Here is a 17,837-nt window from a genome sequence, read left to right as displayed (position 1 = left end):
TCTTTGCCTCCTTCTTCTGAAGCTGGGCTGGATGACTCGTCCTACATTATCGACACTAGCCGGCATTGAAGTCCTTCGCAGGCGCACTACAATGCTTTGATCTGCCCTGCTCATGGCAAATCAAAGTGCGACTGCGCAGGACCTCAATGCCGGCCTGTGTGCATGACATAGAACGCGTCAAGCACCCAGGCTTCAGAAGAAGGAGGACAAAAATTGCCGAAAGAGGAGGTGCCGCACCCGGAGAAAAGAGCCACCCATTCGACCAGTCTGCACCGTACCGACCGTTAAGGTGAGTATTATAAAGTGCTTTTTATGTTCTACACAGCAGCCTGGGATCTTATATACAGTAAGTTAGAATGCTGTATATAAGAGCCCAGTGGTGGTGGCTGCAGCTTATAGTCACCAAATCTGTTGACGGGTTCCCTTAAACAATTTTTTTCAGAAAAAGCATAAAATGCAGTTATTCTGATCCCTCCCCTGGAGGCGACATTACAGGATGGGGGATGAGTAACAAATGACCAGGTCTTAAGAATGAGTGTAAGGCGTATTTTACACATTGCGACATCGTTACCTATATAGCGTCGTGGTCACGTCGTTAGTGACGCACATCTGGCGCCGGTAACGGCATCGCAACGTGTAAATCCTAGTTGCGCCGATGAACGAGCGCATCAGCGTCAAAAATCGCTGATCTGTGTAGCGTCGTTCATTTCCATAATGTCGGTTCGATGTTGTTTGTCGTTCCTGCAGCAGCACACATCGCTGTGTGTGAAGCCGCAGGAACGACAAACATCTCCTTACCTGCGTCTACCGGCTATGCGGAAGGAAGAAGGTGGGCGGGATGTTATGTCCCGCTCATCTCCGCCCCTCCGCTGCTATTGGCCGGCCGCTTGGTGAGGTCGCGGTGACGCCGAACGCACCTCCCTTTTGAGGGAGGGATTGTTCGGCAGTCACAGCGAAGCCGCCGACCAGGTAAGTGCGTGTGAAGCTGCCATAGCGATAATGTTCGCTACGGCAGCAATCACACAAGATCGCATGTGCGATGGGGGCGGCTGCTAACGCGCTCGACATCGCTAGCCGATGCTAGCGATGTCGCAACGTGTAAAGTACCCCTAGGACTTTGGCCATGTCTTGGGCTCAGCGTATTGAAGACTTTCTCTCGGCTGAATACTAACGCAACACGTTATTTCACAGGAATCCGTTACCTTTATTATCACACTATTTACAACGCATTCTTCACATGCGTCACACAACGCATTGTGACGGATGCCAAATGATGCAAGTGTGAAAGTACCCTAAAGGGTGCTTTACACGCAGCGATGTCGAGCGCGATAGCGCCCGCCCCCGTCGTTCGTGCGACATTTGGTGCTCGCTGCAGTAGCGAACATTATTGCTACGGCAGCGTCACACGCACATACCTTGTCAGCGACGTCGCTCTGACCGCCGAACAATCCCTCCTTCAAAGGTGAGGTGCGTTTGGCGTCACTAAGCGGCCGGCCAATAGGAGAGGAGGAGATGAGCGGCCGGAACATCCTGTCCACCTCCTTCCTTCCGCATTGCCGGTGGACGCAGGTAAGGAGATGTTCGTCGTTCCTGCGGTGTCACATATAGCGATGTGTGATGCCGCAGGAACGACGAACAACATCGTACCTGTGGCAGCAGCGATATTAAGGAAAGGAGCAACATGTCAACGATCACCGTTTTTGAACGATTTTGCGATCATTGATCATCGCTCCTTGGTGTCACACGCTGCGATGTTGCTACCGGCGCTGGATGTGCGTCACTAACGACATGCCCCGACGATATATCGGTAGCGATGTCGCAGCGTGTAAAGCACCCTTAAGACTTTGGTCATTTCTTGGACTCAGCATATTGAAGACTTGTCCTGGTTTCTCCCTCACCCGGGCGCTGGATACTATATACAAAAGTAAGTATTAGGTTCCTGGTTTGTTTCCTTTTATTTTATGAAACTTATTTGTAATGTTTTACTGCCTGACATTTGTTATGTACTTTTTGAATTCATTCAGCATTGTGGCTGTTTTCATTATATTAGACTCCATGTAATTAGTTCTGTCTTCTGTTCTTAACCCCTTAACGACCCATGACGTACTAGATACGTCATGAATCGTGTGCCGGTAAGCCCCGCCCCCTGCCGCCGGCAGGCGGCGGCGATCGGCGCACATATCAGCTGTTATCAACAGCTGATATGTGTGCCTGCTAGCTGCGGGTGGAATCGCTTCCACCCTCGGCCATTAACCCCTTACATTTCGCTGCCAAAGTCTTGGCAGCGATATGTATATGGGCGCCGCCATGACAGTGACTTACCCCGCCCCCACCGGAAGTCACGTGACATGATCACGTGACTTTCGGCGGTTGCCATGGTAGCACAGGGTCATGTGATGACGCCTGTAGCTAACATGAGTCACTTCCTCTCAATGCCGGAATACAGCCGGCATTGAAAGTGAAGCAGCAAATCTGCAGTTCTCAGCTCTGTAGCTGAGATCTGCAGATAGTGCAGAGCGATCGGATTGCTGATCGCAATAGCCCACTAGGGGGACTAGTAAAATAAAAAAAAAAGTAAAAAAAAAGTTTTAAAAAATTAAAAAAAAATAAAAAAACCTAAAAGTTCAAATCACCCCCCTTTCACCCCATTGAAAATTAAAGGGTTAAAAAAAAAATAAATACACACATATTTGGTATCGCCACGTTCAGAAATGCCCGATCTATCAAAATATAAAATCAATGAATCTGATCAGTAAACGGTGTAGCGGCAAAAAAATTCCAAACGCCAAAATTACGTTTTTTGGTCGCCGCAAATTTTGCGCAAAATGCAATAACATGCGATCAAAACGTAGCATCTGCGCAAAAATGGTACCGTTAAGAACGTCAGGTCGAGACGCAAAAAATAAGCCATCACTGAGCCTCAGATCCTGAAAAATGAGAACGCTACGGGTTTTGGAAAATGGCGCAAAACGTGCGCCACGTTTTTTGGACAAGCTTGTGAATTTTTTTTAACCCCTTAGATACAAGTAAACCTATACATATTTGGTGTCTACAAACTCGCACCGACCTGAGGCATCATTCCCACACATCAGTTTTACCATATAGTGAACACGGTGAATAAAATATCCCAAAAACTATTGTACAATACCACTTTTTTTGCAATTTTTCCGCACTTGGAATTTTTTTGCCGTTTTCCAGTACACTATATGGTAAAACTTATGGTTTCATTTAAAAGTACAACTCGTCCCGCAAAAAACAAGCCCTCATATGGCAAGATTGATGGAAAAATAAAAGAGTTACGCCTCTCGGAAGAAGGGGAGCAAAAAACAAAAACGCAAAAACGGAAAGTGCCCGGGGGCTGAAGGGGTTAAAGGGAACCTGTCAGGTCCAATATGCACCCAAAACCACGAGCAGTTCTAGGTGCATATTGCTAATCCCTGCCTAACCGTCCCTGTATACACTAGCATAAATAAAGAGATCTTTAGAAAAAGTATTGCTAAAGATCTTTTATAATATGATCCTGAGGCCATGATCCTGAGATTTCAGTCATGTGCACTGCACCAGTTTGAAACCGGAACACGTACACCCGGCTTCATAGTGCACATGAGCGGACGTCCAGGATTATGCGCACTGAGCAGAAATCCAGCGTCGGAGGCGATGGCAGAGGAAAGGTGAGTGTGACCATCCTCTGACACTGCGCACTCATTAGCATGCAGACAGGGCGTCCATCTAGAACTTTCCACGTGAGTTTTCCTTCTGTCTGTGACTTTTACATTATTATTTTCACAGTTTTGAAATCCTGGAAAAATCTGAAGAAGATTCATCCTGAAGCCATAATGGAGAAAGGAGAAAGCGATGTGTGGGGAGATGAGCGGTGCAAAGAGGAGGATCCTACAGGTAATCGCCCCACAATATAAATAAGAGCAGAGCCACACTCTCTTCATTCTCCGGAGCAGATGTAGCGCTGCAGAGCCGGGGATTACTACAGGGTTTTATAATAACAGTAGTTTACATTGTTTACATGAGGTATGCGGTGTACACTGGTACATCAAGGGTTAAACTCCCCACAGGGCTTGTTACTGGGCAGAATAGCTGGTGGGCGGAATCTTAGTACATAACTGTTACCTCAGGTGTTAGTCAGAGTACAGTTGGAGCTCAGCCAGTGCACAGGCCAGACACATGAGGGGACTTTACTCCCCGCTCCAGAGGGCTGTATGGGAACCGACTGACCCGAAACTACGAGTAGGATCTCTTAGGACTTTTACATGTTTAGGCAGATGGAATGTCCTGGTCTGCACAGCGCCCTATCCTACCCAAAACTCAACCCCTTCACTCCCAAGCCTGTTTTCACCTTCGTGAGCCGGGCAATTTTTTCAATTCTGACCAGTGTCACTTTAAAAGGTTGCAACTAGTGATGGGCAGGCTCGTAGATAACCGGGACTGGCGGGTTTGTGTTATCTGTTTTTTTTTTTTTTTAAATCCCGTTCCAGTCCCCATATAAGTAAATAGGGACCAGAATCAAGCGATTAAAAATGTTGGTACAAGGGATAGCTTATAGGAGCAGGCGTGCTGTACTTGCTGATGCTCTGTCGCGGCCATCCACTGCTTTGAGGCCACGCATTCACTTCTGGAGCCGATAGTTTACCTTCATTGAATATGCACTGCTTTCCCAGCCCACCAGCGCCTGTGATTGGTTGCAGTCAGATGCACTCTCACTCTTGATTTTCAGCTGAGTGCTTATAATCACAGAGGCTTTGTGGGTCTATAGCGTATAGTAAAAATTATGATACCCAGCACAGATAAAGCATACGGCTAAAGGCTGCAGCCCCCAGCCATGCGCTCATCTTGGCTGTGTATCAAAATAAGAAGAACCGCATGCATTTTTTTTTTCAATTATTTAATAAATAATTAAAATAAAATGATGTGCGGTTCCCCCAAATTTTAATACCCAGCCATGACAAAGCCTGACAGCTGGGGGCTGGTAATCTCAGGCTGGGGAGACCAATGGTTAGTAGAACGCCCACCAGCCTAAGAATACCAGCCTGCAGCTGCCCAGGATTGTCGCATCTATTAGACGCGACAACTCCAGTGCTTTACCTGGCTCTTCGCTAAGCCCTAGATTAGTGATGTGGAGTGTCTGAGACCCCCTATCACTAATCTGTAAGTGAAAGTTAATAAAGACAAACAATGAAAAAACAATTTATTTGGAATAAAATACAAAAAAACACCTACATCTGAGTCACAGCGAGTGGCCATAGAGCATGACTGTCCACTGTGAGCTCCCGACAGAGAATGAATGAGCCACTCAATCAGCAGTGACGTCACTCAAGTTATTTGCAGTCACAGCTGGAGGTTCCCATGGTCCTCCACCTGTAACCGCAGGTAACCTGACCTCAGGTGACCTCAGTAAAGTCAGTGACCTCACTTCAGGTGAGAACAGCATCTCCTGGCAGAAAATGGTGGGGGGTTTTTGCCAAGAGATGTAGATTTGGTGATGAAATGTTCACACCATAATCATGCACCCAATCTACACCTCCTGACAAAAAAACGCAGCACTACCGTATCATACCACATGCGATTTTGATGCCCAGGCGGCTGCAGGCTGCTATTTTTAGGCTGGGGGGCGGCCTAATAAACATAGGCCTCTCCAATCTAAGAATACCAGCCCCCAACTGTCAGGCTTTATCATGGATATTGAAATTCAGGGGAGACCGTACGTCATTTTTTAAAATTATTTAAATAATTAAAAAGAAGCCACTTGCGGCTCCTCTTATTTTGATATACAGCCATGATAAGCATACGGCTGGGGACTGCAGCCTGTTGCCATGAACGTTATCTGTGCTGGGTATCATAATATGTGGGGACCCTAAGCCAATTGTTTTATTTATTTATATTTATACCACGGTAGACCCACAGACAGCGCTTGTGATTGGTTGCAGTCAGACGATGTCACACAGGCTGGGGCCGCTTCTGACTGCAACTAATCACAGACGCCAGGCCGGCCGGTGGGTGGGGAAAGCCGTGCATATGGATGAGCAATAATGAGCGGCCCAGTAAGTGAAGGAGAGGCCGTGGGAGCAGTGTACAGCCGCAACGAAGCCTCGGTAAGTATGAAGCGCTCACTTCATTCTTATTTTCTTTATTTTTCCTTTATTTTATTTTTTTAATTATTCAAGTGCCAGATCTGGATCAACGCCCGGAATCCCGGGCCCGGCACTTGGGTAACTTTGAAGCCACATATGTGTCACAATTGTCACTGCGTATCTTGTGACTAGGGACATGCTCAGGGCTAGCTTAATTTTACCATCTGAGACCATGCAAATTAAATGTGTTTTTTCCTTTGGGCTCTCTAGGGGGACCCTATTTTATAAACTGCACCCCAATTAATTCATCCAGGGATTGCAGTGAGCATATTGACCCTACAGGTGTGTCATAAAATTTTATACTGTTGGGCTGTGAAGAAAATAATGATTACATTTTTACTACTAAAATATTGTTTTAATCCCAGATTTCCAATTTTCACGAGAGGAATAAATAAAAAGGCCCCGTTATGTGTTACACAATTTCTCCTGAATGTGGCAATACCTCACATGTGACTGTACAGTACTTTAGGGCTCAGGAGCGAAAAAGAACCATTGTATTTTTGGAGCACAGATTTTCCTAGAATAGTTTGCGGACTTCATTTGCAGAGCCCCTAAGTGTCAGAACATAAGAAACCCCCTCAAGTGAATAATTTTTGGATATTACACCTCTCTGGGACGATTTAGTCTGGAAAAACAACCATGTTTGTCAAACACAGTGAATGTTGCAGAACTGAAAATTTCAAATAAGTCATTGTAGTGCCCGTACATTATGCCCAGCTTGTGCTTCTGGAGGCGCGCACCCTGTAAATTACGTGGGCACTCCTCACTACAACAATGCCAAACATGTGGACGGTCACTGTGGTTTAGGCACATTGTGGAACTCAGAAGGGAGAGGGAGCATTTGGATTTGGGAGAGTAGATTTTGTTGGATTTCTTTTTTGAGGAGGGGAACCATAATATTTTTCCTGAGACTTTGTGCTTCCAGTAATGTGGAAGCCCCTTTTATTTACATTAACAGATGCTGACTTGAATGCTATTTGGTGGCAATTTAGAGTACAGAACATTTTGGATCAGGTCACATTTATATTATGCTTTTTCTTACATTTTGAATCTTCATATTTAGATTAGTATAATTTTTAAGAATCAGTTTTCTTCTTGGCAGATGACTGTACCAGCAGCTTTGAAGGACAACTGATAGCTCCAGATTTTAAAGCAGAAGATTGTAGCATCACACAAGATACAAATGAAGATCATGGCAACATCACAGATGTACAGTCATCACAGACTGTTAAACACAATAAAAGTCACAGAAGTAGTGTGGAAAATCAAAGCACACCCACTGAGAAAAAAACATTTTCTTGCTCAGAATATAGGAAATGCTTTGCTCAGAAATCAAATGTTGTAGAGGAGAGATTCCACACTGAAAAGAATCCATTTTCATGTTCAGAATGTGAGAAATGTTTTGCTTATAAATCACAACTTGTCAAACATGAGAGATCCCACACTGGAGAGAAACCATTTTCATGTTCAGAATGTGGGAAATGTTTTACCACAAAATCTTATCTTGTTTTACATGAGAGAATTCACACAGGAGAGGAGACATTTTCATGTTCAGAATGTGGGAAATGTTTTACTACAAAATCTTATCTTGTTTTACATGAGAGAATTCACACAGGGGAGAAGCCATTTTCTTGCTCAGAATGTGGGAAATGTTTTACATATAGATCTTGTCTTCTTATACATGAGAGAATTCACACAGGGGAGAAGCCATTTTCTTGCTCAGAATGTGGGAAATGTTTTAAAGATAAATCTACTCTTCGCGCACACGAGAAAATTCACACAGGAGAGAAGCCATTTTCATGTTCAGAATGTGAGAAAAGTTTTACTATGAAACGTTATCTTGTTATACATGAGAGACTTCACACAGAAGAGAAACCATTTTCATGTTCAGAATGTGGGAAATGTTTTGCTTATAAATCACTACTTGGTGAACATAAGAGATCCCACACTGGAGAGAAGCCATTTTCATGTTCAGAATGTGGGAAATGTTTTGCTTATAAATCAGTACTTATTAACCATGAGAGATCCCACACTGGAGAGAAGCCATTTTCATGTTCACAATGTGGGAAATCTTTTACAAAAAGATTTTCTCTTCTTACACATGAGAGAATTCACACAGGGGAGAAGCCATTTTCTTGCTCAGAATGTGGGAAATGTTTTACATATAAAAGAATGCTAGTTAAACATGAGCTTATTCACACAGAATGAAATAAAAAAAAAATAAAAAGGACATTCAGAAGTTAGTCAGGTCAAAGGCGCACAACTAGACTACTACAAGGAATGGAAGGCCTCCCATATAGGTTGAAAAAGGTAGATATGTTTAGCTTAGATAAAAACGTCTCATAGGAGATCTCATTTATATGTTTAAATACATGTGTGGTGATATAGAAGGGTTAATAGTTGCTATATTTCTTGATTTTAAATATTTTATTGTTTCATTAGTATATCTGGTGTAAGTTCATAGCCATTGTGTAGCCTTCAAAACAATGAAACAAGCTCAAGGATTATTATTGTCTGCTAAATGTTCTTCTTATCTCATATGCATGACTCTACATTTTTGTTTTTCTTAAACGTCATATGATCAACTTGTAAATTTCCACTCGAAGCCTTTTTTGCAATATCACAATGATCTGTAAATGGTATAAATTATCTGTGCATTGGCTAAATAAACAGAAAACTGATCATGCTCACATGAATGCAGGTCTTTTCTCCGAGCTCTCGATATTGACTAGGCAAAGAGGCCTACGTCAACAGGACCTCACTGGTGATCCCATAAGCTGACTTTTGTGACAGAACAGCTATAAGTTTCTGGCGCCCAACGTGGGGCCGTGGCCAACCAGCCTATTCGGAAGAAGGTTTGGGGACTCTTGAGACAGTGAAATTTCACTCTCTCTGACTTCCTAAATATTCTGGGTAAGGCTGTACACATGGTTCAAGAACTCTGGCATCACCAGTGAGTATTGTTGTTGTTTTTTTTTCATGCATGTCTGAATGAGAGTTGAAAAATAGAGTAATGAGATAATCTGTTGTCCGTCCATTAACTGATTGCATAGATGGCATAGTACGGAATTGGGACAGTCTCTGTATTATTACATTTGCTGTGTTTTGTGTTTTGCTTTGGCCATCTTTGCATCTTTGATGGGCAATACACTGGTCTAGAGATATGTGTTCATAAGTGGTTTCATACTAATGCCTAGATAAAGTAGGCAGGCAGTAATTTGTTGTATATTGATGAGAAGCCACTGAATAACATAAGTGACGAGTAATTGAGATAAGGGACTTGGTGTAATAAAATGTATGTATCAATTAATGGTTATAGGCCATACTATGGACTGTGAAAAGATGTTGTGAAATGTCACAGGGCATAGCCATATAGAGTATTTGAGTGGATACCTGACATATGTATTTTTTCCCATCAGTGTCAAGAGCGGTTTAGATAATTTTATTTACATGTGAGGTTAACTGATCCTTGGAAGGTGTATTGTTACATAAGTTTCTGGAATCAATGAATGAGTGGAAAAGTGGTCCTGGGATCTGTCCTTATAGTGAGATATCGTATGTTTCTTCCCCTCAAAATGGAGATGAAGGTTTTATAGCAAAGTAATTTTTTTTCCTTTCAGTAGAATTTTAGTGCTGTGAAGGTATGTAAGTAGTCTCAATTTTCTGCTAGGATTGTGTATACCAGTGGGTATTAGGAAAGTAGGATGTTTTGGAAAGCTCAGTCTGGACGAAGAATTCTTTTGAGATAAGACTCTCTTTCTAAACAAACTGTGTGCTGCTGCTATTCTGTTGGGAGGGGGCAAGTGAGGCGCTGCGCAATTTTCTGTCTTCTGCCCTCTGTAAGAAGTCAGCTCTGAGGACTGTTTTGGTTTAAGGCTAAGTTCCCACACTGCGTTTTTTTGACACTGCGGTTTTGTGCGTTTTTTGCGGCAAAAAACGCACAAACGCACCCACGGCAAAAAAACGCGGCAAAAAATGCATGCGTTTTTACCACGTTTTGCTGCATTTTTGTTCACTGCGTTTTTGTGTTTTTTTTATCAAATATTGTTGAAAAAAAAAAAAAGGTCTGATGTCATTTCCTTCTTCAATATGTTCTTCATTCTCCACTAGTGCAGGAGAGCAGACAGCTGTAGAACTACAAGGCTCAGCATGCTCCATCCAGGACTGTATGCTGGAGGGAGAGGCAGGGGGAGGAGAACTACAAGGCTCAGCATACTCCAATAATTTATGCAGGAGAGCAGACAGCAGCTGCAGAACTATAAGGCTCAGCATACTCCATTCAGGCCTGTATGCAGGAGGTTTTTTTCCCCCCCAAAAAAATGACGTGGGCTTCGCCATATTTCTGCATGCTAGCCAGGTACAGCAGGCAGCTACGGCCTGCCCTTAACCCCCAGCTGCCTATTTGTACCTGGCTGCGAACCAGAAATAAAGGGCAGCCCTTTTTTTTTTTTTTTTTTTTTTTTAATTATTTCTTGAATTTCATGAAATAATTAAAAAAAAAAATGACGTGGGCTTTGCCCAAATTTTGAGTCCAGCCAGGTACAACTAGGCAGCTGGGGATTGGAATCCTGTGAATTACAGTCCACAGCCACCCCAGAAAATGTCGCTTTCATAGAAGCGCCATCTTCTGGCGCTGTATCCAACTCTTCCAGCTGTCCTGGTGACGGGTGGCTCGCTAGGTAATAATGGGGTTAGGGCTAGCTGTATATTATCAGCTAGCCCTAAGCCCGAAATTCATGGTGTCACACCAATATTAGACATGGCCACCATGAATTTCTAGTACGAATAAAAAAAAACAACACACAGAAAAATATTTTTATTAGAAATAAAACACAACACAATTAGTGACTCCATCTTTATTGAATAAAGTACCCCCCCTCCGCAGTAATCCTGGGTCAAGGGTCCCGCGCCGTCCAATCCGGATCCAATATCATCTGATCGGTTTGCTGGAAGGCAAAGCGATCAGATGATGTGTCAGGTTCAAGGACCTGAATTGAGTTTATACAATCAGCTGATGCATCGGTGCAAAAAATACCTACAAACGTCCGGCACTGACTGTCCGATTGCTGCAGGAGCTGCTGGTAATCAACTGATGAAGTGTCCTGAGGGCATCAGCTGATAGTGGGCCGGGCGGTAAAAAGCCGGCGTCACCGCGAGACTTACGATCAGCTGATGCGTCAGGTGACCGCATCAGGTGATCAGCGCCAGGTCCTGCAGGCATCGGGCGTGCCCGGAGAGTCTGCACACAGCCGGAGCAGGGGTGGCGGTACCGGGAGAGGGGCTGGGAGCGGACATGGCACCGGGAGGCTGCAGACAGGTGAGTATGACTTTTTTTTTCTACTGTTCACTTTTGATTTTGCAGCTGCTTCCATGTCTTGCCCGTACATGGTGCCGCACGGGAGCTGACATGGCGCTGGACAGGAGATGGAAGCAGCGGTGACGGTACAGGGAGGATTCATACTTCTGTGTTTACTGACAGAAGGAATCCTCTTCCTGTATATGTCACTTTACTACCCATCCCTTGCATTTATAGCTGCGTTTCTGGTCATAGAAACGCACCAAAACGCAGCTATAATAACAATTTACGTTTCTCATTGCGTTTTTTATCATCCCATTGCACTCAATGGATGAAAAATGCGGTGAAAAACACGGAAATAATTGACATGCTGTGTTTTTGTGGACACCACAAAAACGCAGCTAAAAAAAAACGCTGTTTGCAGACAGCAAAAATGAAAACTCATAGACTTTGCTGGGGAAGCAAAGTCATGCAGTTTTCTGACCAAAAACGCACCCGAAAACACGCAAAAACGCCATGAAAAACGCACGGTGTGAACTTACCCTAACTCTAGTTTACATTGCTGGAATACTTTGTAAAGGACCAACATGGGGTACCCAACTGCACATCAGGTCTAAAGGCCACTTTACACGCTGCGATATCGCCCGCGATCTCGACGTATGTGCGTCACGCCCAGTTCGTCTGTGCGATGTGTGTTCATCGCTGCGTGTCCATTGCTTTGGATTTTGCTTGCGGTCACACGTAACGACAAGCTTAGAAAAATGACCGAACAACGATGTTTGAAATGAAAAAACGATATTTGAGAATGTGGACCCATGTCAACGATTAGCGATAAATCGCGCTTTTGCGACGATTTCACATTGCAAAAAGCTGTTACACGCAGCAACCTCCTGAACGATGCCGAATGTGCGTCACCAAAACTGTGACCCCCAACGAGAACGCTCGGGCGATATCGCAGCGTGTAAAGCCCCCTTAAGTGGGTGAGAGAGCAGTGTGGCCTTCCCACTTATATGGAGGTGGTCTAGTAGGTGAGAGAACTATCACACCTGGTCCTTCCTGCTTTAGTCATCTGGTCTATTGGATGAGAGAGCTGTTTTAAAAGCCTTCCCAATACACCCTGCAAGGGTAGCGGGTGAGAGTGCTGACTGGCCTTCTAGCTACACCTTGAGAGCCTATTCTGACTAGCCGGAGGAGTGTGGCCTGTTGACAAGGTCCAGGGACACTGAGAGGGCATTTGCAGAAAGGTGGGCTGTGTGGGAATAAGTTGAAGCCATGGGCAACTTGTTCAGTGTGCAGTGTGGGGCTCCAGCGGGATCCAAAACAGCCAAACAGTACAATAAAGGGAAGGCAAGGAAACAGTGAAAAATGTCAAAAAAAAAAACCAAAAAGCCAGCACCAAATGTGCACTACAGCACTAAACATTCCAAACTGTACTTATTATAAAAAAAATTTTGAGATTTTTGGCAAAAAATTGCAATTTCTTGAGCTGCTTCGCCACGTCACGGCAAATCTCATTTGAAGCAGTCCTACACTAAAATATTTTTATAAAATGTGCCATACGGCCTCACATATGAATAGTAGAACTGCTCTACTTTTTTTATAAGTACAGTTTGGAATGTTTAGTGCTGTAGTGCACATTTGGTGCTGGCTTTTTGTTTTTTCTTCATTGAATTGGTCGGTGGTTGACCTCCACCTTGCTATGCACCCCAATTTGGGATGTATTTCATCTGTCTGGATTTTGGCGGTTGGTGACTGTTCACATTAAGTCATCAGGCTTTGTCCACAGGCTATTTACTTCATGCAGCATTTGCTTGGACCTGTCCCGCCCACAGCCATGACTCAGTCATGGGTACGGGATTGAAATAGACCAGGTGAGTGCTGCTTAGAGCAGTTCTACTATTCATATGTGAGGCCGTATGGCACATTTTATAAAAATATTTTAGTGTAGGACTGCTTCAAATGAGATTTGCCGTGACGTGGCGAAGCAGCTCAAGAAATTGCAATTTTTTGCCAAAAATCTCAAAAAAATTTTTTTATAAGTACAGTTTGGAATGTTTAGTGCTGTAGTGCACATTTGGTGCTGGCTTTTTGTTTTTTCTTCAGTGAAAAATGTCAGACCAATACTCAAAAAGGCAGACATGCCAGAGTACAGATGTTTGGATGTTGAGAAATGGCACAGATTGAGAAGAAAAGAGAGTTTGGATAAAAGATAAGAGAGTAGAACAACAAGTGAATAAATGGTGTCGTGTGGCTGAAGAGGTGCAGCATTGTGGATGTAAAGAGATAACGGTGGGATGTATTGTTATATTGTTATGTAAGGTGTATTATAAATGTTTTAATGCACCAAAAGCAAACACTGTGACTGCTACCGCCCCACCTTCACATAATCAGAAACCCAGACCAGATGAATGGACTTGTAAACATTGTAGTCAGAAAAACCCAGACTGGAGAGGTACTTGTGCTACGTGTAACGTTAGGCTATGTGCACACGTTGCGCATTTGCATGTAGTTACGCTGCGATCTGCACTGCAGCGTAACTGTATGCGTCCTGCGTCCCCAGCACAATCTATGGAGATTGTGCAGGAGACGTGCGCACGTGGCATATTAGAGTGCAGCGCTTCGGCTGCTACCCGAAGCGTGCGTTCTAAGAAGTGACATGTCACTTCTTCCGTGCGCTCTGCATGCAGTCCCCGCTCTGTCTATGGGAGGGGCTACATGCAGAGCGCATGAAATCGGCTTTCATTTCTGCAGCGATTTGAAGCGCACGTGTGCTGTTCAAATCGCTGCAGAAATTTCTGCAGGGCAGAATGCTACGTGCGCACATAGCCTTACTCGCCCTAAGCAGATTGCACTAAATCCTATTCGAACCAGATCACATGTGATGACAGAGGACGCTGACTCTGAGACAGAGGTAGTGAAGGAATTGAGTTTTGGGGAGGAGGCTGGACGTTACTCTGACGGTGAGGAAAGAAAAGAATGCCCTGGGATCAGTACCAAAAAAATCAAATACATCCCGATCAAGGAAGGTCACTAGAATCAGACAGACACAGGAATTTCATCCCTGGAGCCCCTCTGACCAGCTAGATATGTTGAAACAGTTATCTGACCCTGAAGACCAACCTTTCCCCCCTTTCCCTGACTGACGTAACACAGCAGGAAGGGGAGAGTATAGAGACGTACTTTTGGAGGTTACAGCTGAAGTGGGCAGACATGGGGTACAAAGTCGGAAACTCCCTTGATGACAAAATACTGATGAGTATATTCGTTAACGGTATGAATAAGGTTTACGAAAGGCAGTACAGACAGCCAGACCTGAGTGGAGAAACATGGACCTAAAAGACCTTCTACAAGTAGCTAAAGTGGTTGAACTGACAAAAACCAAGCAACCAGTTATGTATGCTAGAGCACAAGGAAAACAGTGGAAGCAGAGAAGGGGAACACCAGGTGACCTAGTGACCGTACAGTGCTGGAATTGTGGACAGAATGGACATTAAGCCAGACAGTGCAAAAACCCCAAACAGGAGAGGGAGCAGACTGACTCTCCTCCTCCCTTCCCTCCTCCTTTGCCTCTGGCCTAGTAAACTGGCGACCCAGTGACAAATGTGTACCTTATTCCCTCAGGGCCTGGTCCCACCTTAATTACGACCATAACAATGCCAGGGGGGAAGGAGGCAGATTTTTAATTGACACTGGGGCAGCCAGAACTGTGGTACATAAAGACTTGATAAAGCCAGGCATGATTACTGACGAGACTATGGAATGTGTTGGGGTGGAGGGATTGGTGTCTGAAATTCCCTTGACAAAACAGTATCCCTTAAGCCCAGCCAAATCAATGGCCCCAACCAGAGATATAAGAGAATATGTGCAAGTAGGGGCTCTAGTACAAAGATCCTATGCTTGTAACACTCCCTTGTATCAAATCAAGAAAAAAAAGGGCCCAAAGGTTCCCCTGACACGTACAGAATGGTGCATGATTTGAGAGCTGTCAATGCTGTCACTGAGCGCGTAACATCTATTGTTCCAAACCCACATACATTACTGTCACAAATCCCAGGGACCTCCAAATATTTTATAGTAATTGATTTGGCAAATGCATTTTTCTCTGTGCCACTACACCCTGATTGTCAGTGTCTTTTTGCCTTCACACATGAAGAGAAACAGTGGACAGTCCCTCCCGCAAGGAGGAATTAATTCACCTACCATTTATTCTACAGCTATGGCAGGAATTCTGGAGCAGTGGCAACCGCCTCATCCACAGGTTACGCTATTGCAGTACGTGGATGACCTTTTGCTCTGCTGTCAAGACCAGACGTCCTGCAAGGAAGCCATAATTTCTTTGCTGTGTTTTCTGGCAGAGAATGGTTGCAAAGTTTCACGTGAAAAATTACAGTACTGTAAACAAAAGGTGACATTTTTGGGTCACTGTATCTCTGAAGGTACAAGACACCTGACTGAGGAGAGAAAATAAGCAGTCCGAAATCTTTCCTTACCCAGGTCCCACCGGCAACTGCGCACCTTTTGACACCTTTAGTGTCATACTGCAGGCATTGGATAAGGTCTGCCTCGCAAATGATGCAACCCCTCTATGATTGTCTGGCATTTGACCCCTTTGACCTCACTCAGGAAGCTATTGATTCCTTCCATTCCCTTAAACTACTCATTGTATCGGCCCCGGCCCTTGGTATTCCAAATTACGATCAACCATTTTTCTTGTTTTGCACAGAACAGGGAGGGCATGCGACAGCCGTCCTCACACAGCAACATGGTAACAAACAAAGACCAATAGCTTACTACTCAGCGCGATTGGACCCAGTTGTCAGAGGGTCTCCCATGTGTGTCCGTGCTGCTGCAGTACTGCTAGGGAAAGCTTGCGAGATCACATTGACATTACCTTAACAATTTACTCCCCGCATCACATCCATGCTATACTTGTGCAAGTCCAACCGAAACACCTGTCTATGGCCAGACAGCTCAGACTTGAATGTGCCCTTCTGGTTCCTGAGTGTCACCCTCAAAAGATGTAATGTTCTGAATCCGGCCACCCTTTTGCCAGTAGATTCAGAAAAGGGGGAATTGGTGACAATGGTAGCAAGTGAGGATGAATGCTTTGACATGACGCACGAACATTACTGCATAGAGATGATGAGTCAGGAGACAGCAGGTTTTTCACATGTTTATGATACCCCTATTCCTAATGCAGATTTTGAGTTTTTGTAGATGGCTCCAGATACCACCTGGATGGGAGATTCTACACTGGATATGCAGTAGTATCCTCACATGAGGTAATCCGAGCTGAACCACTCCCGCCGCACATTTCCGCGCAGGAGGCGGAGCTAACAGCGCTCATTGAGGCGTGTAGAGCAGGATCAGGTAGGAAAATTAATGTTTATTCAGACTCAAAGTATGGATTTGGGATCTGTCATGATTTTGGCCCTATCTGGAGAAGTAGAGCTTTTCTTACGTCAGCTGGTAAGCCTATTAAAAATGCAGAATTGGTAAAACGGTTAATGGAGGCACTAATGTTACCAGTCCAGGTTGGCATAATTAAGGTGAAAGCACACACAAAAGGTGACTCACTGGAAGGAGCGGGCAATAGAAGGGCGGATGCGGCTGCGAAAGCAGCGGCAAAGAGGCCTAGGGATCAGAGGATAGTGGAAGGGAGCCAGCAAGTCCCAGCCACAGTGAGTCTGGATGTCCTGAAATCCCTCCAGCATCAGGCTGCCCAAACAGAGAAGGAACACTGGGAGAAAATGGGAGCTAGGCTGAACTCAAATGGAGTATGGGAAAGTAAGGATAGGTTGTGTTTACCAAGGTCCCTGTTCCCTATGATGGCACAAGCAACACATGGCCCCACTCACGCCTCAAAAAGTCACATGTGTAACCAGGTGAATGCCTTCTGGATCGCTCCTGGCTTCAGTTACGTAGCCTCCAAACACGTATAATCCTGCATTATTTGCGCACAACACAACCCAGGTAAAACAGTAAAAGTCCTTAAGAAAGCAACACCCAGACCGCTCTACCCGTTTCAACGACTGCAAATAGACTACATACAACTACCCAAGATAGGAGTGTATGAATATGTCCTGGTATGTGTAGATCTCTTCTCAGGATGTGTTGAGGCCTATCTAGTAAAATGTGCAAATGCTAAACCAACTGCAGATAAACTGATGAAGGAACTAGTCTGTAGGCATTGCATCCCAGAAGCCATAGAAAGTGACAGGGGTACACACTTCACTGGAGAAATAATGAGGGAAATTATGCAGGCCCTGGGAATAGAGCAGGCATTCCATACCCCTTATCATCCACAGAGCAGTGGAAAAGTAGAGAGATTAAACGGGACAATTAACCCCTTCACGACCTTTGACGGATCTATCTGTCATGGATCGGGTCCCGTTAAG

At 44.5% G+C, this 17,837-nt stretch overlaps 1 protein-coding gene across 1 annotated transcript; it reads left to right on the top strand.

Annotated features, from left to right (window-relative positions):
* Nucleotides 1–3,749: 3,749 nt before the first annotated feature.
* Nucleotides 3,750–8,833, top strand: LOC142245465 (uncharacterized). Its single transcript, XM_075318190.1, has 2 exons — nucleotides 3,750–3,897; nucleotides 7,246–8,833. Exons 1-2 carry the CDS (start codon nucleotides 3,837–3,839, stop codon nucleotides 8,349–8,351), a joined length of 1,167 nt encoding a protein of 388 aa, XP_075174305.1. The 5' UTR covers nucleotides 3,750–3,836; the 3' UTR covers nucleotides 8,352–8,833.
* The last annotated feature ends 9,004 nt before the right edge of the window (nucleotides 8,834–17,837 follow it).

This window comes from Anomaloglossus baeobatrachus, chromosome 7 (genome assembly GCF_048569485.1).
Source record: "Anomaloglossus baeobatrachus isolate aAnoBae1 chromosome 7, aAnoBae1.hap1, whole genome shotgun sequence".
Lineage (NCBI taxonomy): Eukaryota > Metazoa > Chordata > Amphibia > Anura > Aromobatidae > Anomaloglossus > Anomaloglossus baeobatrachus.
Note: the sequence above shows the minus strand (reverse complement) of the source record. Positions and strands in the feature narration are given on the sequence as shown.